General features: G+C 33.1%; 1 protein-coding gene across 3 annotated transcripts in view; it reads right to left on the reverse strand.

Annotated features, from left to right (window-relative positions):
* Positions 1–281: 281 nt before the first annotated feature.
* The window catches only part of LOC148312856 (monocarboxylate transporter 14), a 77,868-nt gene continuing 52,797 nt past the window's right edge, over positions 282–25,352 (reverse strand). For all 3 annotated transcript variants that reach the window (XM_088272437.1, XM_088272445.1, XM_088272453.1), the window contains exons 4-12: positions 18,597–18,841; positions 15,857–16,165; positions 12,128–12,273; positions 10,173–10,302; positions 6,413–6,638; positions 5,246–5,424; positions 4,228–4,450; positions 2,918–3,149; positions 282–2,125 (exon numbers count right to left, since the gene is read on the reverse strand). In XM_088272437.1, coding sequence (XP_088128563.1) covers positions 1,855–2,125; positions 2,918–3,149; positions 4,228–4,450; positions 5,246–5,424; positions 6,413–6,638; positions 10,173–10,302; positions 12,128–12,273; positions 15,857–16,165; positions 18,597–18,841 — 1,961 coding nt within the window. In that variant the 3' untranslated portion in view covers positions 282–1,854. The remainder of the gene's footprint in view (positions 2,126–2,917; positions 3,150–4,227; positions 4,451–5,245; positions 5,425–6,412; positions 6,639–10,172; positions 10,303–12,127; positions 12,274–15,856; positions 16,166–18,596; positions 18,842–25,352) is intronic.

A 25,352-nucleotide genomic window follows, 5' to 3' on the forward strand; every position in this document is an offset into this window, starting at 1 on the left:
ATGGTTCTTGGGATGGCACGTTCGTTTCTTGGGAACAATACTAGTAGCAAGGCAACTAAAGCGTAATATTAGAAGTCTACTGGACAGAATTTGAGAAACTGGTCATCAAGAATCTAAAGTAAGTCATTCTAAAAATAATTTTAGTTTTAATAAGTACTGAGTTACGAAAATTAAATACGAAAAATATGGATTAAGTACAGAAATAGTAATTGATTTATAATTACTAATATGTAATTGGATTATTCTTAATCTATTTGGAAAGAGCATTCAAAACAAAATTTGAATAATAATAATAATTGATGTAATTTTTTTTTAAAGTAAACTTAATATTGTTACAATTATAGCATATTTGATTAAACATATGTTTATCTTTCATATAGTTGCTTGAGATTGGAAATACCTCATATCTGATTTATGTCACAGATATTATTCAGATAGTTTGGTTCTTCATTTGAAGCTTTTGATGGGATGATTATCCATTACACATACACTACAATCGCACTGACACTTTACTCAGATGATAATCAAACCGGTGTGAGAGATAAAATTGAGTAGTCCTACAATGGCATCTCCGGTTGCAAGTTTTGAAAAGTCGAGGACAACAGCTAATGGCAAAACATTGCTTACAACATTGTAACATCATAATATGACAACTTTGACATCAGAGTTGTCATATTATGTGGTGAAGCCATAACCTTAAATGCCTGAGATTGACTAAAGCATTTGATTCTATGGCACCGACTCTATGTAGATGAAATAAACATCATTTTGTCTTAATCTACTCAACATAAATATACGCATTGATGTACAATCCAAAGAACACCCCAAATGTTTCATAATTTTTTCCCAATCATGAGTATATTTTTAATGCATTTAGTAGTTACTAAAACAAAACAATCATTACCTAACTGAAAATTACAATATTCGCCAGTAAAGTGTCAAAATGCTGGTTGATAATTAAAAAAATAGAGCTAGATTGAGTTGAGTCTGTTCTGCCTAGAATAGACACTTATAATAATTATTCAATAATATTATAAAACAAATGTAATATCCAGTGTGGTTACATACATACAATAACCAGTATCAAAAAGTTCAGATGAACAATCTGAATATTATCTGTGGTTCAGCCTCAAAGATGCTGAGTTGACTAAATGAAAGATAACATCACAATGGTAAAAAAATCTGTATTATTATAATTATTAAAGTATAAAATTTGACTGCCTAATTTCTTGCAAAGTGCTTATGAAGGATGCGATGCTGTGCTTTGTTCTCTATCGACATGATCAACGACATTTTCAAAATAAGAATTAGCAGTCTGCGCTTAGTTATATAACATTTTTTATAAAAAATTCCTCCAACCTTTGTCACGAGGTATACATTAATATTTTCAGGTACCTTACTAATGTTCCACGGAAAATTGTGAAACAAGCCGACCTCGCACAGAGAAGGTTGCGCTTCGTACACTTAATGATTAAAATTGATTCTTTCAAAGTCTAACCCATCCGTACTTGCGAAAAGCAAATTAGTCAATCTAAATTTATCACTAAAGATATGAGCATGATTAGTCTTTACGTTTGCAGAACTCAAATTATGGCACTGTCGAACGATGGAATCCGTTCGCTACTGCGTATCAATTTGGGAAAAATGTATCTGAATTGCTTTTCTTGGATGGGTTAAATGCGCTTTAGAAGCTTCGATATAAAACACGCGATTCCAAAGAATACTTGGCGTATGATTTAATGTGAAGCCAAAAAGAGACTTCTGATTTCTGGCGATGGTATTATTGTCAGAGTTGTCATATTACGTGGTGAAGCCATAACCTTAAATGCCTGAGATTGGCTAAAGCATCTAATTCTATAGCACCGACTCTATTTGTTTAACCTCTTTTGCATCGGAGCCGTTATGATCTAATTGTTTCCGAGCATCGCCCGGTTGGCTGGGGGCGTCTGCACTCAGCGGGCTAGCCGCCGTGTGAATTATTTGCGGAACACCATTGCCTCTATTGGAAGGAGGTTGCATTCCCATTGTAATTGGAGTATCGTCGGGGTCTTCTTCATCCATGTCTTCTTCGTCTATCGGTGTTAGCGCATCTGGATTCATAGGCGGGCAATCCGGTTTCTGGAATCTAAAAGCAACAAAAATGAATAGAATTAGATTTTGAAAAATTTTCATCCTTTGTAAATGTTGAAGACACTCAATATTTTCACAAAAAATTTACAAACAATGATGATTAAAGATCCGTGAAACAACAGGATTTTGTTTTTTTATACTGTTTTTCCTTATATCAATTTTCCGTAATCATCCACTTTTGTAAAATATACCCAATGATGCATTATCAATCTTGTTCTTTAGTATTTCTTCTTCTAACCCTTATCTTCATCCGATGATGCAAAGGGCATCGAATCGCATCAAAGCAGTGTTATCTTGTTCATTAATTAATTGAAGCCAAGCTGACCAGCCCTGCGCTTCAGGTGCCAATCCAAAGTGATAATAAATAAATATTATAGTGAATAAATCACTCCAGCATGGTAGCCAAATGTGCTAACCACTACACTATGGAGGCGAACATTTACTTAATTCAGGTTTGCTACCTAATATTACAATCCATCAAATTTTTCAGAAACAGAAGTAAAATCGATTTCTCATTCTTTTGTCATTGACCTCAAAATGACAATATGAACTAACATAAATATGTAAATCATAATCATTATCCTTGTTCATTCCCAAGTTACATGAGGTTTTTGAAAGCTGTCCCACCGCATTCCCAGATCTGATGCAGAAGCATCTAGGCTTCCTGACAGACTTTCTCTTGCAAAGCAATTTTTGCGAAATTTATTGAAAATGTGAAACAAAACAAAATTGTACCCCGATTTTACTGCTACATGAGATTACTGGACCCAGTTTACATAACACTCACCTCTTCATCCAAGGAGCCATAAAGCTTGTTATAGTAGCAATCCCAAAGAAGGCTCCAGCCATGAAGAATGAAGTGTCGTAAGACTTGGTAGCATCGTAGACGGCTCCAGCTAGCGGGGAACCCACGATGGCCGCAGCTCCTCTGAAAAGGATCAGCAGACCAAATGCATTGGTCAACTTGTCCAGGCCTAGCAAGTCCACAAGGATGATGGATGTCAGGGATATGTAACCAGCTGAAAGAAAAAAATTAAATGATCTTCAGAAGGTGCTCGTCAATGGGTGAACTACCCATTCATGCTTGTAGTACATGTTTGATAGTCAGAAAAGTAACTAATATGGTAGTTTATCTAGCGATAACTAAGTATCGATATATTCTGCATTCAATTGCGTCAAATAACCTAACCACCAATTATGTTTGCACCCCCATATATTCAAGAAGGTTGTCACCAACTTATTTACCAATATGCTGGCTTTAATACATTGGAGTGTGTAAAGACCCCTTTAAAGAGTATAATCACGTCTCTTCATTTTATTTAACAATGTAATTAAAGCCAGAAGACTCAATTAAAAAAAAAAACATTTCATAATATGGTGATGTCATTGCAATATCATAAAATACAGAAAAATTTAATTCCCTACACGAATCGTAAGCTAAACCTTTCCTGGAGTACAATAATTGATGTCCGACTTTCTCTGAGGAGTGGGTTCTTTTTAAAAAGAAAAAAAAAATCACGAAATCTATATATTATGAAGATAGAAATTAAGTAAAAAATAATAATACAACTCGTCATCTCTAAGTTTTATTCTATGATAAAATTACATACAAATATCCACATATGAGTTACATCATACCAACTGACAGACGGACTTTGACGTTCATTAACACTGATACTTCTGTGAGGAAAATTCGCACCGACATTCATTTACATCCATACTCCCGGAAAGAGTTAGACTGTGAATTCTATATACCACACCATATATGATTTTCCAGTGCAGAAGGCTGTAGAGAGAGAAACAGATTTTGATGCTACTGTTAACATCATTCTTTTGCCCCCTAGTTACACAATGTGTTGCTAACTTAATAAAATTAAGTATAATGACAAGTGAACTGTCATAATTATATGTATTACCAACTATTTTTTTTTAAATGCAAAGAGAATCCTTAAAAATCCTTTATATATACATATAAGAATGTCGAATCCCATATTCCTCAATATATATCCATTAATATAAAATTAGTGATTAAAAAGCCCAAATTCAATATAACTCGTCCAACTTTGACTAAATAATGGTGGGACATTATTTACTTACATATCGCGATACCGAAGAAGACTGCCATCACTATGTAGGAGGTATATGAGCTGCAGAAGGGAGTCATGGTGACCGCCACGGTGGAGATCACAAGGCAAATGTTGTTCAGGAAGAGAGAGTTCATCCACGGGAAGTCAGCCACCCAACCGCACGCCACACGACCAAATGTGTTAGTTATACCAATAATGGAGAGCAGAAATGATGCAGATTTTTGATCAATACCCTGCAAAAAAAATAATTAATCAAATAAAACAGAGATTTTAAAAGCTATGCCAACTCTTTTCAAGGAACTCGCGCAAATTAGCGATTTCTAAGTAACATAAGGTCAGGGGCGTACATTCCATATAGACAGAAAAGCAGTACCTATCCAAACTCACCCGCGTGACATATAAAAATGCAACCAGTACCTACCCTACCTTACTAAGTAATACCAGCTTACCTTACTACCTATCTCTACTGCCTACTGTAATCAATTCTCTGTGCATGCCACTGCACAAGGTACTACAAGTACAGGTATGCCCCAGGCATGTCTGCTATTCTGCGTATACTTCACCATTTCCTTTCCCACAAAATGCTGTCTTTATTTTACGTCATTTATATCCCATCACATATTCCACAACTATATCCCGAGAATCTGAAGCGCAGGGCTGATCACCTTGCTTTTGTGAAATTAGTGATCTAGTTAAAACTGTTGGTTTGATATGGTGTCTTATGCATCATCTGGGTGTGGGTAGAGGTTAAAAAAAAACCTTTGCATTTGAAGTTGGTATATAAAAGGGTTTCACAATTTCACGATTCATAAAGTCTCTTTGCCCGGCATTCAGCATAACAGAATTGATGAGGAGACAAAGTGTACAGCAAGTGGTCGATTATTAAGTTCAAAATTGGCATGTACAGCCACATGTTCACTCATAGATACCCCACATACTGAAGATGTATACTCGTACTTGAGTTAGGAGCTATTACAGGGGAGTTTAACCTTCATGTGTTAATAATGTAATATTTATATTCAACTTACGTTCATCACAGCCGCGTCTACAAGGTACACAAAGGGGACGTATAGTCCCGCCATTCCGAAGACATTGGATATGCCGATCATCATGAACGATGGGTTCTTCAGGAGGCTGACATCCAGCATGGAGGCCAGGGCACTTTTGAAAGATTCAGGCATTACCAAGCAAGGACACAGGTCAAATTCTGAAAATTCAAAAAGATATCAAAGATTAAAAATAATACCTTTATTAATATATTTCTAAACATCTTGGAAACCTAACAGTAAGACTCGTGTTATATTAGTATTTCCCAAAATTGCTAATCCGTGTTGCAGTTTGTGTTAAAATATTAGTATTAATGCTATAACCCTTCCTTTCCGGAGATGTGTAACTAGTACACATTACTTATAATAACTTTAATATCTCGATAAATGTAATAAATAATAAGTTTAGATTTTAGGTATTTAGGCACATTATAAAGATATTTTGTGAGAATTCAGAAAAAATTGTAGAATACGATCAAACATATGCCAATGAGTGACATAGATATCTCATCTTGCTAGTAAAAACATTATGCGACGGTATTCACATCTCACTCTTACTTTACTTGGTTATATCGGAACGCGAGATATGCCATCTCAGTTCTCAGTTGTGTTTCTAGTAAAAAACTGAATCGAGACTTGCAGTCAGCAGTAACCTTATTTGCGGTGGATCTTATTAGAACATATCTCCAGCATTAAGTGGGGTCCTACTGTATTACTTTTATGGTATAGTAATACAACACTCTCCTTATCATTCGTAATTAATGACTCTTCATTTAAATGAGTAAAAATGTATTAAGTTTATTAAAAAATAAATATATTGATTGGAACCACTCTTCATTTGAACGAGTTATAATTTAAATGAGCATCTATATAAGCTCATTTACATACACATATATATATATATATATATATATATATATATATATATATATATATATATATATATATATATATATATATATATATATATATATGAAATGAGCATTTTAAAGTATTTATTACCTTATTATTGTTTAGATATTATGGTAGAAAAGAATTAAAAACAATGGCACATGGCACTTCTGTGCGTATTATTTAAATATTTTTACAAATCAAAAGTATGTATTACTATCCATTCACAAATTATTGACAGTAGCACAGTATACATACGTTCTTGTCTCTCCACATCTCCTTGCCTGGAGTGCATCCCGGCTGCCTGAGGTAGGGACATGACGCTCTGGCGGTAGTGGGTGAGGGACTTCTGGCTCTGGTATTCCGGGAGATTGACAACGGATCCAGAGTAGAAAATGTCTTTGCGGGATAGAGGGCGCACCATCCGGGATTGTTCTCTCTGGGCTCTCAGCGACATCTTCGAGTTGTACATGCTCTCCATATCCTAAAAATAAATAAAACTAACATGTAAATTTAGACAAGGAAAATTATCTCATTATTTCACTATTTGATAGATTTACTCCACTTAGAAGTTAATCCAATTGTGTCCAAATCATTTTTTCACAATGATGGATTGTCCTTTATATATGAGATGGTTTTATCTTTTTTTTTGGAGTGGGAATATGGAGATCTGAGCATTTACAGGGCTCAGAATCAGTCATTGTCCATCCATATATGACTTTTTTTTCAAAAATACAAGTTGTTAATTGAAACATGTACCTATACAAGTTTTAAAAATTTAAGTAATCGAATTGTAAGTGCGGCAAAGTGTACAAAGTATAGCAGCCATCCTATTAACACCTTAACGACCGATCCCAGGCTATTAGGGATTTATAAGTAGTCAAACTCAATGCCATCTATTGAGTAAAGTAAAACATGTGTTCATTCGAAAATACGTTCATGCCACTTAAAAAAGGTTTGTGTCAAAGCTATTGCCGGACAGGTCCATTGTTGGATCAAATTTCTGCACTAGCGCGGTCATTGAGGTGTTAAAAAAAACTATTTATTTATGTTATGTTATGTTTATTTAAAGGTGGATGACTGATCGGAGCATTTTGTCGTAACATAACGTCGTAACATTACTCGCGGCGAGCATCTCCGAGCACCCGAAACTATGGATGGAGCGCTCGGCTCGGTGCACTGACTGCCTGAATGCTCGCATCGTAATGTGTTACGTTACGACGAAATGCTCCGGTTAGTCTCCACCTTAAGATATCTATCAATTCTTGATATAAATAAGTCTTAAGTGGAATAAAATTCAGCATTTACTAAAAATTATTTAAGTTTTTTACTGACAAATCTTGGTGGAACTGCATTTTATATAATAAAAGATTTGGAGACACTAAAAATATTGTAATATTTTTCGGGTTAGTCTATATTATTTCATCATGCACAGTGCTTATTTTTACACTTTAATTTCAAACAGCATTTTGATATTCAAAATAATCGGTAATTGAAACCTTCAACTTAATAGAATTATTCTGCGTTGATTAATTATAGCCAACATTGGCATCTGGCGACATTCCAATATACAACAGCTGTTACTGACCGCCATACTTTATGTGCCATGTGCTCAACACAAGACGAGCTTTGGACATAGTGACAAAAAAAAGAAAATGCAAGATATTTATAATACACACGGATGTACTACCCACGGCGATGTCTATTTTTACATCATTACAAATAAGTATAATTTGTTTGAGAATATGAATGCAATGTTCTAGAGAATTTTGTACCCCAATAATTTATCAACAAAATTTTAGATAGTAAAGAGAGTGTCTTCGTAGAAAATGCATTTAATTGGAGCTATTACACAATTGTAAATTTAATAGCTAATTGTCAAATAAATATTTTTTTAAAGTCTGCACAAGAAAACAAAAAATTTTTATAGGATTGTTTTTTTTAAAAATACTTTATACTTATTTTTGACATCTCATCAAAGATGAAGAAGAATATGGAAGTCTGGGCATTTACGGGGCTGACGACCGTCATAGGCTGGTTTAAGTGATCACTTTACACACGTATAACATTCACCAATTCTACCCATTATTGACAACCACATCACTCAAATTCTTGGAAGTTCTATATATATATATATATATATATATATATGAACCAATTTAGAAACCTTGTTCTTGAATCACTAGAACTTCACTAGAGACATCTATTGGTGAGATGTAAAGAAGCTTTTTACTAAGCAGAAACTCTCATATTAAACTCTTATATATGAGATGTCGAAAATAATATGAAAATAACTTCTGTAATTGGAGATAATCCAGATTTTGTGAACAAGTATTTGGACACACTCAAAATGTTGTACTTTATACTTAATGTTCTTACTCAACTCTCTTGCATTTTTCAATAATTTCTTAGACTTAATAATTAAGTGCCGGTAGAATAATTTGTGTCACGCGGTTAGTGTTGCGGACTCTTGAGTCAGGGGCTCAAGGATTAACTCCCACTCTGCTACAACTTCATGCCAATTTTCAAACACAAAGGCTTACCCAGAAACAGTATTGTTTAAATATTTTTGTATGTCATAAGAATATTTATATTTTTTTAAGCAAATTATTTTAACAACATTTCCAACTTTCTTTGTTTTTAACTAATTTAAAGAGCAGAAAAATATTTTCATTTGTTACATTTTTGGCACAGGAATTATCGAATTAACAAAATAAAAGTTGGTAATTAGTTTGTTACCACATACAAAATAAAAATTAATTGCAAAGCATTCTTCTCCCACAAACATTTTTCTAAAATGACATCACATAAAAATTATAACAGTAATTGCTGGATGACCTAGTTTTTTTTTAAAGATAAAGACTGGAATAATGGATCATTATTCTAAGCTTGGATGAGTCATAACTAGTCTCCACGTGGTTGAGTTCAAACATGCCATGAAGTTAGTGATGTCTCATGAGATTCATACACTTTAGCAGTCTCTCTTTTTCTACATACTATTCCTCATATATTTATTTACTTAGCAGTATTTTTCTTGACCCTGAGCTTCTTTATTATCATTATCAGAATTCCATCAAATATAATCCTCTAATTAAATTAAGAATATGAAGTGCAGGATAGATCACTTTGCATTCATATAATTCATGATCAAGTTAAGCTATGTGTTGTAATAAAAAATCTCCAAGTCCAATTAAATAAAACTCTAGTGCATGACTATGATACTTGCTTCACACACAACAAAGGGTTGATGGTCCCAAGGGTGAATAATTAATAAGGAAGTAAAACATTTTGTCCGCCTCCGTGGTGTAATGGTTAGCGTGTTAAGCTACCGTGCTGGAGGTCTGGAGGGTTCGGTTCCCAGAGGGGCTGAAAATAAATCTTAGTGATTTTACACTCTAATATTTATTTAATATTACCCTGAAAGGGGGAGTGATCACCTTGGCTTCATGTTAGTAACAATCAAGATAACACTGCGCTAATATGATGCGGTGCCCTATGCACCATTGGGTGCGGATAAGAGTTAGAATGAAAAAAAAAGAAAATGAACTATCAATCAATCAAACCCTTATCCGCGCCCCAATGGTGTATAGGGCACTGCATCATACAAACGCTGTGTTATCTTGATTGTTAACACATGAAGGAAAGGTGATCAGCTCCCCGCTTCAGGTACCAGTCCAGGGTAATTTTGAATAAGTATTACAGTGAAAAAATCACCTATATTTATTCGATCCCCCCCTGGAAATCGAACCCGGGACCTCGAGAATGGTAGCCGAGCGTGCTGACCAAGAGGAGGTCACTACGGAGGCTGACAAAACATTTTATTTTAGGTTATAATAAAGGGTACTGGAAAATATCAAATAGATATAAAAAATATAAATAGATTTAATGTGCTAATACAAAATACAAATATTTGTTTCTCATGTTACACGTGTGTAAAGTGATCACTTAAACCAGCCTACACAATGAGAGAACTATATTTTGAGAGAAATTACATCATATAAGAGAAAACTCTACTTACATCATATTCAGCATTGTTATTTCTTCCTGAAACAGAATTGCTCGAAGACATTCTGTTTCTTCTTGAGTCGCCATTGGTGTCAACTGATGCCCTCGATGATGACTTAATTGCCGCCAATGATGGTTTAAATCTATAAGAAATACCGTAAAATTTAGGTACAATATGTCACAATATATCTATATATTGTAGATTGCAGTAACGTTGGGAGCCTTCACAGACACTGACCTCCAACCAGTAAAAGAAAAAGAATATATATTTAGCTATTGAAATTTACGAAGATAGAGATGAACAATTAATAATAATAAAATAATAAAACCCTTATCCGCACCTCAATGGTGCATAGAGCACTGCTTCATATAAACGCAGTGTTATCTCGATCGTTTACACACGAAGGAAAGGTGATCAGCCCTCCGTTTCAGGTACCAGTCCAGGGTAATATTGAATAAATATTACAGTGAAAAAATCACTTATATTTATGTAACCCCCCCTGGGAATCGAACCCGGGACCTCCAGAACAGTAGCCGAGCGTGCTGACCATTACACTACGGAGGCAGACAAAAGGAGAATGAACAATTAATAAAAATAAACTTTATAACATTAATTAATTAATTAAATTAATTAAACTCTTATAGTGCTTAGCTTAGTTTCACATATTTTGCATAAATTGCTTTTCATCATCACTACTTGACGAATTTGACATTTTGTAGGTAGAAATAAAAAACTTTTACTTAAAAAAAATACAAAAATCAATGTTAAATTTACAGCAAAATAATTTTAATTGATTATTTATAAATGTTATTAACTTATTAAAAACGTTATACATGCGCGCGCTAAGACACGTCCGTATAGGTCGAGACCTAAATCAAATTACGCAATAGTCGGTATTCTGACACTCCGCACTTTATACGCATTAATAGAGAGTCCATCAATCGACGGTTCGCTCTATAAGGGTTAATAAATAATAAAAATAAAACTTAAATGTGAATGATAATGAAGAAGCTTGACAAATTTTTCTTCTTGATGTCTTCCTTCTTTTACTTTGACACCTATCTGCATCCAGATGGTGGATAGGGCACCGCATTGGATTGACAAGGTTTTAACCCAATCCCTAATTACATGACAGCAAAGTCAATCAGTCTTGCAAAACTCATTCCTTCATGAATCTTCTTCATAGCATCTTCTACTCTTTACCGGTACCCAATGTAGCATAGGGCACTGCTTCGTACAGAAGTAGTGTCATCTTGGTTGTTAAACACAAATGAAAGCTGATCAGCCCTACACTTTAGGTAAAAATCTAGGGTAATATTAAAAAAGTATTAGTAAATGAGTGAAAAATCACTTATATTCATACTAACCCCCCTGGGTATCGAACCCGGGACCTTCAGTACGGCAGCCAAACGTGCTTACCACTACAATGTGAAAGCGGTATGTATAAATGGAGAGATTTACGTAAAACTTTAACAATGGTTAAGATCTTCATGTAGAAATGTTAGTATGTATAATATACATTCATCTTTCTCTCTAACCCTTATCCAATGGTGCATAGGGCACTGTATCATATTAACGCATTGTGAAAGTAAGGTGATCACTATTACACTTCAAAGACCAGTCTAGGGTAATATTAAATTAATATAGAAGTGTAAAATCACTAATATTTATTTTCGACCCCCCCCCCTGGGATTCGAACCCGGGACCTCCAACACGGTAGCTAAACACGCTAACCATTTCACCACAGAGGTGGACCAATACATTCATCAGTGGGATAAAATTCAAACTAATTGTTACCTTCTACCAATAAACACAATGGTTTGTACCAATATTCACTGGTAGAATGTAAAGATGTATGTGTTATATATATATAGTACCACTCATACTTTGCCAAACGAAACCCAAGGCAATGTAAAATAGATGATCATGAAGAAGAGAAAGATGATAGATTGACCAGTAAATAGTACCTGTCTCCAGTGGACGTTTTCCTGACTCTGTCAAAGAACGGCACGGATCCATTCTTCGGCAGCCCCTGGTGAGGAGTGGTGAAGGCTGGAGATGACACATTTCTTGGCATCAAGCTGGTGGTAGCTGTAGTTGCACGTTGTCCAACCTAAAGTCAAAATTTAATATTAATTATTCCATATTAATTGACCTATTCCAAAAATTTATACAATTTACAATATTTTAAACATATTTTTTACTTAAAATATAATTTGTTCTTCTTAATCTAAAAACAAAAGCAATGTTTAAATGTAACAAGTAAAAAACATTCATTTTTTTTAGATAAAATATATAAATACAAGATACAGTATTTTTTACTTTTATGTTATTAGTCTTAACGGTTTACGTAAAGTGGTGTAAAAAGACTTGTGTCTTTTTCAGACATTCTACAGATTTTTCTGTAGCTTATTTTAACAATAATCAATTATTTTAAGTTAAATTTAACAATTATAAATAGCAAACATAGCAAGTTTTTTTGCATTCTAGCAATTTAAATCTCAAACAATGTTTATTATTACAAATAAATTTTTGTATTTCTGAATGATAATATTGTGGGTATACTGGCAAAAAACATTAACTCTTAAATCATTTGACAACCAGGCTACTAATAAATATGTGAAACAGCGTACAGAGGAAATCTAATGTCAGCATGATTGAAATGGATATAATAATATTTTACAAGCAATCACTTGTCATGTGTTTTCTAATGTATATACTACATGGTGTCACTAGCAAAACCTGCGAAACTGAAAACAATAATAGTTTTGTAAAAATAAAGGGTAAAACAACAGAAAATAGAAAAAAATATTCAGTGAAACAAGTTGCTTGATATTATATGAATATTGTATAGCAAACAGGATATGGATGTGTAAGTAATCAAATAAACTGTGGACATATAAAAATGGACAACTTCAAAACACATTTGTGACAACAAGGAAAGCAAAATCAAACTATAACATTTAATATACTAATATTTTACCGATAAATATGGATACTAAAACTAATGGTGTCAGCAATCAGCATTTACACATTGACTTCCACGGCAATTTTCAAAATTCCGGTCTAAAAAGCCAATTCTTTAACAATAATCTTTTACCTCTTGATTTTGAACAATTTTTTTATATTATATTTTCTCTTCATTTATTAATAAATTTTCTGTTCATGTAAGACAGTATTGATTTTTTGTTCTCTTCCCAAAAACCATCTATACATATTAGCACTGATATACTAAGAATTTAATCGTAGTTGCATGAATATGGCAATATCCTAGCAAAGAACACAATCTACGAGTTATCTCGTAGTTGGCAGTCAAAGTGTTAACTTTGCGACACATCAAAAATATTTACAATTTAATCAACTCATTAAAAGTAATACTTTATTTAGGAAACCACATTAATGAGAATGATTAAAATTTCAATAATCATACCATTAAACTTTTACACCATGATAATCATGGAGCCAAGATAAGGTCTAATTTAGAACTACATACAAACTTTCATCTGGTATAAACCAAAACCCATCACCAATACTGCGTTTGTTCCCAGTTTTCCCCCCTTTCCTTCACTGTTTTCACCCAAGAAAAAAGTTGGAAACATATCGCACACCCAAACATAAGACCTACTAAAAATATTTGTAAGCAACCTTACAATTCTGTTTTCATAAAATTTTAGTTTCAAATCAAGAGGCGATGGGATAACTGTTCTCCCAAGAAGTGTTAATTTAAACCCCGAATAAGGTAATACTTTTGACTAAGTTAATTTAACCGTGAGTACATAGCTTTGTCATTGATATCGAAGTCGGGGTTCAAACAGTGCTTATGATTTTTTACTGGCTGGTTCGAGTGATCACTTAATACACTTAAGACAGGTGTTTTTTATGCCTGCGGACCGCTAGTGACAGGAAATGATAATCTTATTATCTACATAAAGTTAAGACTTTGACAAACAGATTGGTACATAATATTAATATAAACACATTATATATGTAATTTCTTTTAGTGCAGAAGACAAAAATACCCTTCCCGTCCTTAAGTATCAATTGATCGAAGGGGTAAAAATACCTTTCCCGTCCTTAGTGTGTTAAGTAATCACTCAACCCATGATTGACAACCACATTACATAAATTTCTAAAGGTTGTATGTAATGCTTCATGTGACAACTATATATGCTTAATGTGAACTAATGTGTAAAGGCAACTAGCCGTAACTCAACTTGCGGCTGTTTGGAGTAACATGGCTCAAAGCATTCTTATAACTAGCCTCTATCACATACAATCACAAATTTTGTTCTATCTCTTTTCTTTACCAAGATATCCATTATCCAAATAGCCGCAAAATTGTATTAATTTGATATACATATGTGTTGGCAAAAAGCATAATTTTATGTTAACTTTAAACTGGTTTACCTCAAAACTACTGTTTTTAAATTGCGGCTATTTGCCTTTGCACATTAGTGAAGTCATGTATACGGTGAAAACTAAATAGCAACATCTATCGTTGAAATTAGTATATTACACTCGAAAATGATAATAAGTTCTGCATCATCAAACGGCCAGGGTGAAAACTATTGGAATAAAGTTGGACAACAACAATTATTACGGTGACATGCATTACACAATCATTAAACACTTACTCGGTGATGATATTGTCTATTATATATTTGACCAATTCCAGAGCAGGACTGTAAACAAATTATTGTAAGAGAATAAATTTGCAGTCAACTAAAAATGCATAATATTGTAAATGTTCAGTACAGTCACTGCACTTATTTTGCTTGGAAAAATTCCCGATTGTTCCTACTAAAATCCTATTCCCTTATCTTTAATAAACTTGATCAGATATGTAAATCCTGTGGTAATCTTACATTACTAATGGGACATATGCTCCTATATTATATATAGTTGCGCGTATAATTGTATCAAACAAATCAATAATATGTGTATGTGTATTCAATACAAGATATAACAAAAAACGTAGACGCGTTTCCGTTCACAATTTTTTTTGCATATATAAATAAATATTTGTATATATATATATATAAATATATGTATATAAATATATATATATATATATATATATATATATATATATATATATATATATATATATATATATATATATATATATATATATATATATATATATATATATATATATATATATTTATTTATTTATTTATTTATTTATTTATTTTTTTTTTTTATTTATATTGAATTTTATAACTCCTTACCTTTCAGTAGCTCACTTCTTTTCAAAACCATGTATTTATTTCGGAGAAAAACTTTTTTTTTCAATACAAAAATCCATTACGTCAAATGTTACCTGGATTTAAAGAAAATTGAGTTCCGATTTATCGTATATTGGGCCTTTACAAAATCTTCACGATAAATGTTCGGTGCGGTCTATTGTTTATTGGGTCTTGTCAAGATAAATGTTCGGCACGGTCTATTGTTTATTGGGTCATGTCAGGATAAATATTCGGTGCGGTCTATTGATTATTGGGCCATGTCAGGATAAATATTCGGTGCGGTCTACTGTTTATTGGGTCATGTCAGGATAAATATTCGGTGCGGTCTTTGTTTATTGGGTCTTGTCACGATAAATGTTCGGTACGGTCTATTGATCATTGGGCCTCGTCAGGATAAATGTTAGGTGTGACGCTTTGGTCATTTCTCTCGAGTGTTCGGATACACACCTCGTTCTCCCTCCGGCTGGCCTCGGCCTCGGAGTGCTCCTGCATCTTGGCCTCGCTGATGGTGGGCAGGGTGGGGATGGTGGGCAGCGTGGGCATGGTGGGCACGGGCGTCATGCCGCCGGGCGCCAGCTGGTCCAGGTTGAAGGAGGAGTGCACGCCGGGGTCCACGTTCAGCGGCAGCTTCATGCGCTTCTCCATCGTGCCGTCGGGCAGCTGCACCACGAAGTAGGACCCGCCTATAGAGCCGCGCTCCATCTGGATGCGCTTCACCTCGGCCAGGCGTTGTAGCAGAGGCTTCACGTTCGATTCCTGGAGAAAGAATATTAGATTCTAAGAAAGAAAGAAAAAGAAAAAAGATCGAAAAAAAAATTATTTCAATAAAAATAAATCGTACATATTACCATCAAATTTACGAGTCCCTCTCCAAGAGTAAGAGCTCAGTCTCAGACATCATCAGACTGGTGTGGTGGTGTCAGTTTTCAACCCCTGCCTTGTTGTGTATATAACAAAAAATATTGTCTAGCCTCACACCAGTCTGTTGATTTCGGTCAAATAAAATTCAGGTGGAAAAAATAAATAGTCGTTATTTTATTCTATAATGTTTTTGTAAAATTATACAAACATCAGGGGAAAGTTGGTGATTTTTCCAGCTTCATAATAAATTCATATTGCAATAACGGTTTTCAGAGTGAATTCTTGAAATTCTTAGAACCGTTTAGGTTTTTCGCCCCTCGCATTAAGGGTTCAGGAAAGCTGCAAGTACCTTCCAGTCGCCATACTGTCGGCAGTGTAATGAGTGTAGGCGCTTCAAGTCACAGGACTATTGATTTCCGTAATTAAATTTCATGCGAAATTCGTAAACACTTCCGGGTACAGGCCTACTCACAATTTATAAAGTGTTTTGACGATAAATAATTACAGAGAAATTCGCATCACGGAATAATATTTTGTGTATCTAAGGAATATATACCTCCAGTTGTTAATTAATTCATTTCGTTTTATTTTACCATAAAGTTTTTTTATTGTTTTATATTATTAATATTATATTGCGTTTCTGTATAATTTAATTAGTTTTTTCCTAAACAATTAAAATAACTGAAAAATATTATCAAAAACTCCTGAAATTTCGACGTTTTGCAGTCAAAAATCAATTGGAAAAAAACTGGTTTAGTAGAGTGTAGAAAACGGCAATTGTATCAATAACCGAATCAAATAACGATTTCTTTAATATAAGTCGTTACTTAATTTGGTTTTTCGATTTAATCGCTTAACCGAATCACGTCAATCGGTGCACAAATTTGTTCGCGAATGGCGCATTTTCAGCTCATCCCATTTCTTATTTATTTGATACTCAAAGTGGAAAGAAACATAAACCGGGAAAAGTGGTAAATACCACCTAAATCGGTTAAACTGAAATGTAACAGTTACCCATTAATCACATCTCTAGTTCATTAACTTCACTAATTTTATCATTAACTTTACGTGTGGAATTTTCTTTTTGCGGATGGTAGAACAGAGAAATAAAAAAAGCGACATAAACATTGTTTGCATTTAGATTATTGACAAAAATTATTCAAAAAGTTTCTTTAAGAAATTTTGAAACTTACGTACTTAGAGCTCTAAATCATAGGTTTTTATTGGTATTTTGAAACCGCGGAAAAACCTTTCAAAAACTGTTTTTTCATCCTTGTTATTAGAGATATTGTAGAGTACATAAGCCAACATTAAATTAAGTAATTGACCAAATTACTGAAATCGACCAAAAAAAGAATACATATCTATCTCTGTTATTTCTTATTTCTACAATGTATGCTACATAAAGTACCTATTTATCTCAGACTTGATCTCTACCACATCGTCATAGCAACCGGACAAAGGAAGCAATTATGGAGAGAATCTTGCATTGCTGGGTCTTTACTTTGTTCCTACATGGGTATGACGCAAAGAAACCCTCATCTTACAGTTATTCGATAAATATGAATACAGTATATCAGTAGGTCTTCTTGGTATATTACAAAACATTGTTATTCTAAAACAAGTCGTCATTGTTAGTGACATTTTGGAAGATTCCTATTGTATTTGGCAATTTCACAAGGATTTTCATTATTAATGTATTTTTTTAAACGTAAGTTTTCGTACTCAATTCTATCGAAATGGAAAAATAGCAAGAAAATATAACTTTTTTATTAAAATATTGGTACAAAAATTATAACATTTTAATTTATTAAATATTTACTATTGTAAAAGATGTTATCCTAGTAACGCTGTGCTACTTCAAAAAAGAAACTTAGCTCTTGTTCTTGCAGTAGAAAATGTACAGATAACCCCCCTATAACGCTGAGATAGGTACCGCGTTATCGGAGGGGACGTTATAGGGAAGTCAATGGTTTAAATTGTATTTCAATTTTAAATGACTCATTACAGTCATTTCAGATACTTCAAATGTAAAAATACAATTTAAAACATTTAACCCTTATGAAATTCCCTAAGATAAAGGTGTACTATATTGAAAGCTGTCCCACCGCATGCCCAGATCTGATACAGAAGCGTCTAGGCTTTCTGACAGATCTGCTCTTGCTAAGCAATTTTTTTTTAACTAAGTTGCGAAATTTATTGAAAATGTGAAACAATATAAAATTCTATCCCGATTTTACTGTGAATTTACATTTAAAAGCTTTCAATATACCTGTTAAAGGGGTAGGGGGTTTTACTGTATTAAGTTAAATATTTTCTATGTTACCTTGGGGTAGACGAGGGGGCGCATGAGTGCACCGAACACAGCGCAGTTGAGGATCAGCCCAGCAAGGATGAGGTTAGCTCCTCTCCAACCGAACATTTCAAGCAAGGCAGAGGCAAGCGGAGCGAAAGCGAAGGTGCCAACTCCAGACCCGCACACGGCTATTCCAGTCGCCAGGGACCTCTTCGTCTCGAAGTAGTATCCCACCGCGACCACGGCGGGGAGATAGATCATGCCGAAACCAATACCTGGCGAAAAAAACTTAAAATAAAATATTTGCAGACTTTCTTTGCCTTGTCCCGATGTCAGTTATACTAATTTGATTTCGAATTCCGAATGCACGAAACGTATTAAAAAACGGATTTTGCCGATTTGTTTTCATATAGGTTTTGTATATATTTTTTTTAAAATTATTTATTTCAAGGATAAATACATTTTTTTTCACTATATGTATTACGGCTCTTTAGACATGGCATGTTGAGCCGAAATACTTACATGTTAATACATTTTTTTTAATTACTAGATTATATACATTACATACAAAAGATAGAATAACAATTTACAGTATAAAGGTTTTACAATAAAATAATTACACCTGGACTAATTAATTCACTTTCTACCTTGTCCCTTCTAACGAGATATTCCGAATTCGCACAATCGATGTGTGTGATACGGCTTAAAGGGTTCTTTAACCTTTTAGACCATAGAGATATTCAAAAACGTTGATAAAATAAACCAAAGTAGGCGCCATATCATCTGACATTATAAGCACGATATAAAAATCTCGGAAACGAGCCAATTTTCCTAAATTCACCTGTTTTCAGAGTTATTGATTTTATATCGTAAAACAATATTTTTAAAACTCCTGGAAACTATACGGTGAAAAAAATTCAGGGGAAAACATTTTATTAATTGATTCGGCAGTCATTATGCGGTAATTTTTAATTTAAGATTTACTTGGTAAATATCACTATTACGGCTTAATCTTGGATATATGTATAACAATTTAGATGACGTGGTTCAGAAGAGTTTAAACATATTTTCTGGAGTTTATGACTTTGTCAGCCCCATAAATAAAAATAAAAAGATAATACATTGTAATATGTATAACTTTGTATGCACAAATATGCGTAAGTGTATAACTATTAAGCCTGATAAACCTGTATTTAGGTAATCAATTGAAATGTAATATTTTAGCTTCATTAAATATACATATTATAGTGGTATTCACCTCATTAAACATGCATTTTAATGTGGAATTTACCAAGAAACTCTAACATTAAAAATTAAATTAAATATCAGTAACAGTCTGTGGTTTCGTCATCGCAAATGTAAATCCGGAGTTCTTGGTAACTTCGTTTAGTTTCTTAGTAAATCGACCACGGCCGACTAAGTAATCTCACCTGATCCTAATACAAAAGTAAGTACTATTTTTACTTTACGTATACACTTGCCTTCAAAAGAAACCTAGAAAGTTTTATCTCTGAGAAGTTTTAATCTAGTAACTTTATACCCGAACTTGTATCAGAGATCGATTGTAATGTTCGACTATTTACTTCGAACATATTAAGTGACGTCAATAAGATGATGTTGATGTATTTGCAAAACCCTTAAAACATTCTTATTAAATTTGCCACATGTGCTTTTTATATGATATTATACATTTTTTTTAAATTAATTTATTCAATTTAGTTACATTTTTTATTTCATTTAAGACCGTTTCTGTATATTTCTGCTTAATACAATCTTATAATTTTAGTTGCGCTGAGCCTATCCAAAAAAGAGACAGAACTCTTGTGCTTGGAGAGGGACTTTTTTTTAGAGACTTGTTATACATGTGCAATTTAAAAAAAATATTACTGGGGAACATATATTTTTCAGCGGTGCAGAAAGTTATATTGTTTAGTTTTGTATTGTATAGTATGTATATGTTTATAGTATTCGTTAAGTTTGTTTTTTAGAGTACATGTTATTTTGTTGGTACTGTTTTGTGTTGCATTTGGGATTTTAAATTATTTTTATACTATTTTACAAATATGTAAAACTAAGAGTTGTCTCTTTCGGAAGATATTATAGTTTAATTTATTTTATTAATTTGCAAATGAAATAAAAAATGTACCTAATGTTAAATACAGTTATTAGAGTAAATAATTATGAAGCTAAATACTTGAGTCTGGTGATAAAATATCGATAAAATTGTTATTATAGTTATTAAAACACGTTAAGGAAAACGTGTCATTGCAGGAAAAACAAGTTCGACATAAAAATAAAATGAAAAAAAATGTCTTTGAAAAAAAACCAGTAAGTATTTTTTTTATATTCATAATACCTCAATCTCCATTATAAAAGACGTATTTTCGGAGTAAAAAATAAATTTTTCTGGTTATAAGAAAGAATATAAAGGAGGTGAATTTTTTACGATAACGGGAAATTCTAATAAATTTCGACGGATAAAATATAAGAGTCCTTGTATTTCCCGAGTTTCGACAAAGGGTGTCCTTTGAACGTATTGTAAGCATCTGAAGAATTTGCCTCTTGTGATCTTCCAGGCGCAAGTTCGGGTAAATTACGGCTCGAGTGCGTCAAATACGTAGTCAAAAATACTATACGTACGAAAGACGCCACATATTTCGGTAAATACGGTGGAATTCCGCTATTCGTGCACTATTTACCGGGTCGATATTAAAATTATGAATATTTTTTCCATACATAAATAATAAATTAAATATTATTATTATAACTATTAAGATTAGTGGATGGGGTGGTACGAGTAATATATTATTAAATACTGTTATTCTTGCCCGAAAATCAATATTGAAAATAATTCACAATATTTTGAGATTGTCAAAATAGTTTTTCACAAATCTGGGATTTTTCCACTAAGTAGTTAAATATAGACATGTCAACATAGACGAAGAAGAATATGGAAATCTGGGTCATATGTACTTTGTAATGAGATATATCAGTTCCAAAATGTTGAACTCCTAGATATATGGATTCAATTGAGTGTGGTTGTCAATCATGGTTAGAATGGTGAATGTTGCACGTGTGTTAAGTGATCACTTAACCAACCTTTGACAGGCCATGAACCCTGTAAATAACCATACTTCTATATTCTTAATCATTTATGTTGAGATGTTGAAAATAATACTTAAAGTTCATGGATGGACTCCAACAAAGGAAATATTCAACCAAGTACAACTTATGACAGTCGAACAACTATACGATAAAACAATCCTTACATATCGCTCACTCCTTTCAAGAACGTCAAATATAAAAAACTTGATTTTTCAGGAGAACGTTTTTAAAGTTTAAAAATATAATACAATATATTAAAAATAAATATCAAGCCACTCATTGAACTTTTAACTGTGCAACAGATCTTTTTAGGTAAACCCTGAAGGTTTTTTATCCATTTGAAAAATATTTAGTAAATTTAAAAAAAAATCAAGCAATACCTTTTCTTCAAAATGCAAAAACAACACTATTTGCCCCGTAGCGGGTAAATATTAAGTTCAAATTATGCTTCTTTCGCTGGGATATAATACATTTTCTGGGCATTCCGAAAACATGCACAACTGAAAATTTACGATTTTCGATTTATGACGTTCTTGAATATGCATTTAAGAATTACTCACACATATCACAAGAAATCACCTCCCAGCAAAGCATACAAATCACAATCAACTCACTTTGTGGTAACGCACATAAAACAACAAGATATAAAATACAGAAACACTTCAAACAAAATCTAACACACACCTTTGGAGCAAAATAACTTAGATTACTATGCAATAAAGTTGTACAGCTTGCTTCCATTATCCGTAAAGTCATTATAAATAGAATCTAAAAGAGCTTTTCATAAAAGGATAATGAAAGTTAGTATATCTGAAATAGATCGTATCATACGACTATGCTGTATTTGATTGCATAAATAAATTTCTTTCATGTTTTTAGTAGAATATTCCAACAATCTTCCAACAAAAAATATATTTTCTCTTTGTCACTTTCTATTTTCGTCATCCATCGATTTTACCGATATAGATAGACGCAGTAATAATCCAAACATAATGGATTCATTTACATTTTAAGATCTCAACATAGATGAAGAAGAATATGGAAGTCTAGGTATTTTTGACTTTTTTTTTGAAAAGATAAATATTTGTGTTTTTATTATTTCACATTGTCGTAGAGTGGGTTCAAACCGAGAAACTCTGACTTAAGAGTCCGCGACACTAACCACGGGACCACAGCCTTATATAGGTTGCTTTAATAGATTAGACAAAGGTTAGATAGACGCAGTAATAATCCAAACATAATGGATTAATTTACATTTTGAGATCTCAACATAGATGAAAAAGAATATGGAAGTCTACGCATTTTTGGGCTTTTTTTTAAAAAGATAAATATTTGTGTTTTTATTATTTCAAATTGTGGTAGAGTGGTTTCGTACCGAGAAACTCTGACTTAGAGTCCGCGACACTAACCACGGGACCACAACCTTATATAGGTTGCTTTAAGTGATAACTTTATACACGTGTAACATTCACCCATTATTATTTACGATTGACCCATAATTATAACATTTACCGTTCTACCCCAATCATGCGTAGAATAATGAATGTTACACGTGTCTAAAGTTATCACTTAAACCAGCGTATGACAGGTCGTAAGTCCTGTAAACACTCAGACATTCATATTCATCTTCATCTATGTAGGGATGTCAAAATGAAAAATAAAATAGGTAAATGTCCTTATTAGCCATTGCATTATTAAGATAATATAGAAAATATCACGTGGCGTTAAGGTGCACTCTCAAAAGTAAAAAGTCTGCCCCCATTTTTTTTTTAAATACAGATTACATATACTTATTGGAATTTGAAAATAATTATTTTTTAAACTTCTAGCCTTTCAATAACTTTTTTCTTCTCTAAACCATATTTCTATTTCGATTTTTTTTCATAATACAATAACGGGGTTTAACAATAAATGCATTTACATTAAATGTTACCTGAGTTGTAGTTAAAATTAAGTTACGGTCTATTGATTATCCCACCTTAATACTTTTGTCTGACTACAATAAACTACAGTATATAATAATAAAAACGATTAAAATTAAAACAATTAGATGATAATTAATCGTCCGCCTCCGTAGTGTAATGGTCAGCACGCTCGGATACCGTTCTGGAGGTCCCGGGTTCGATTCCCAGGGGGGATAAAATAAATATAAGTGATTTTCTCACTGTAATATTTATTCAATATTGCCATGGACTGGTACCTGAAGCGGAGGGCGGATCACCTTTCCTTCATGTGTAAACGATCAAGATAACACTGCGTTAATATGATACAGTGCCCTATGCACCATTGGGGTGCGGATAAGGGTTTTTTTATTATTATATACTACGTTATTGATCCATAATTTCTCAATGCGGTCTTTCAGTAAAAAAAACCTTTCCCTTTTTTATTACAGCCATCCAAAATTCTGCGAATCGTACATATTAAATTATGAGAAGTATTTTTACCGAATCCAGGTTGTTGCTCACCTACCCGTTAGAGCTTGGATACGTAAGTATATAAGTACTACCCTTGTTCGGGGTTAAGGGAGGACAAATTGGGGATCAATAAGTATAAAAGAGAGAAAAACAATCTAAAGGTAGGTACTTTTAAATCTGAAAGCTAACTTTATAGGTTTAATTTACACACAACATTTACAACATTTTGAGTGTTTTGAAATCTTCTTCTTCAAACCCTTAATCCCTTACCCGCACCCCAATGGTGCATAGGGCACTGCATCATATAAACGCAGTGTTATCTTGAGCGTTGACACGTGAAGGAAAGGTGATCAGCCCTCCGCTTCAGACACCAGTCCAGGGTAAGATTGAATAAATATCAGAGAATATTTCGAATTACTTGTTTTCAAATCTGGGTTTTCTTCGCTTGGTAGTTATTTTTAATTTTTTTGACAACTCAATATAGTGGAAGAAGAATATGGAAGTATGGGTATTTACAGAGCTTATGAGCTGCCATAGACTGGTTAAGTGATCACTTTACATACGTGCAATATATTTACCATTCTACCCATAATTGACAACCACACTACTCAAATCCGGGATTCGGATCTTACATACATTTAAACAAAAGAGTTTCTGCTATATAGAGGCTTTCTCAATCCAACCAAAGATAGCTCTTGTGAACTGATATATACTGTGCGATGAGATTATTAATATATGTAGGAGTTTAAATTATTTAAGAAGTGAGAGTGTCAATCATGGGTAGAATGATGAATGTTACATGTGTGTAAAGTGATCAATTAACTAGCCTATGATAGGTCATAGGCCCTGTCATAGATCTGGGTCTCCAATTTCTTCTTCATCTATGTTGAGATGTCAAAATGTGATCTCAAAGTACTTTTATATCTGAAAGCTGCTAACCTTATAGATTTAATTTATGCTTGTAGTCCATGATTCTATGCTATGAACTAATATGAACAAAAGAATTTGTATATTAGTTTCGATAAAACCGTAGGATGAATTATGAATAAAGGTCGAATCGTACAATAAATTTAAATTACATTCTTTGTAAATTTTATTGGGCGTACGCGGTTATCCACAGAACTTATTACATCAGAATTTCTTTATCCGTCGGTCCCTATATTTGTTATCATTTTGCGATTAAAAAAACGATATACCTCATAGTAAGTACGTAGGTACCCGATATTTATAATCAACTGAGTAATTATCGAGCAGTGAGATAGTAATT

Source organism: Brachycentrus maculatus, unplaced genomic scaffold (assembly GCF_059751285.1).
Source record: "Brachycentrus maculatus isolate JH-2025_06_01 unplaced genomic scaffold, ASM5975128v1 h1tg000031l, whole genome shotgun sequence".
Lineage (NCBI taxonomy): Eukaryota > Metazoa > Arthropoda > Insecta > Trichoptera > Brachycentridae > Brachycentrus > Brachycentrus maculatus.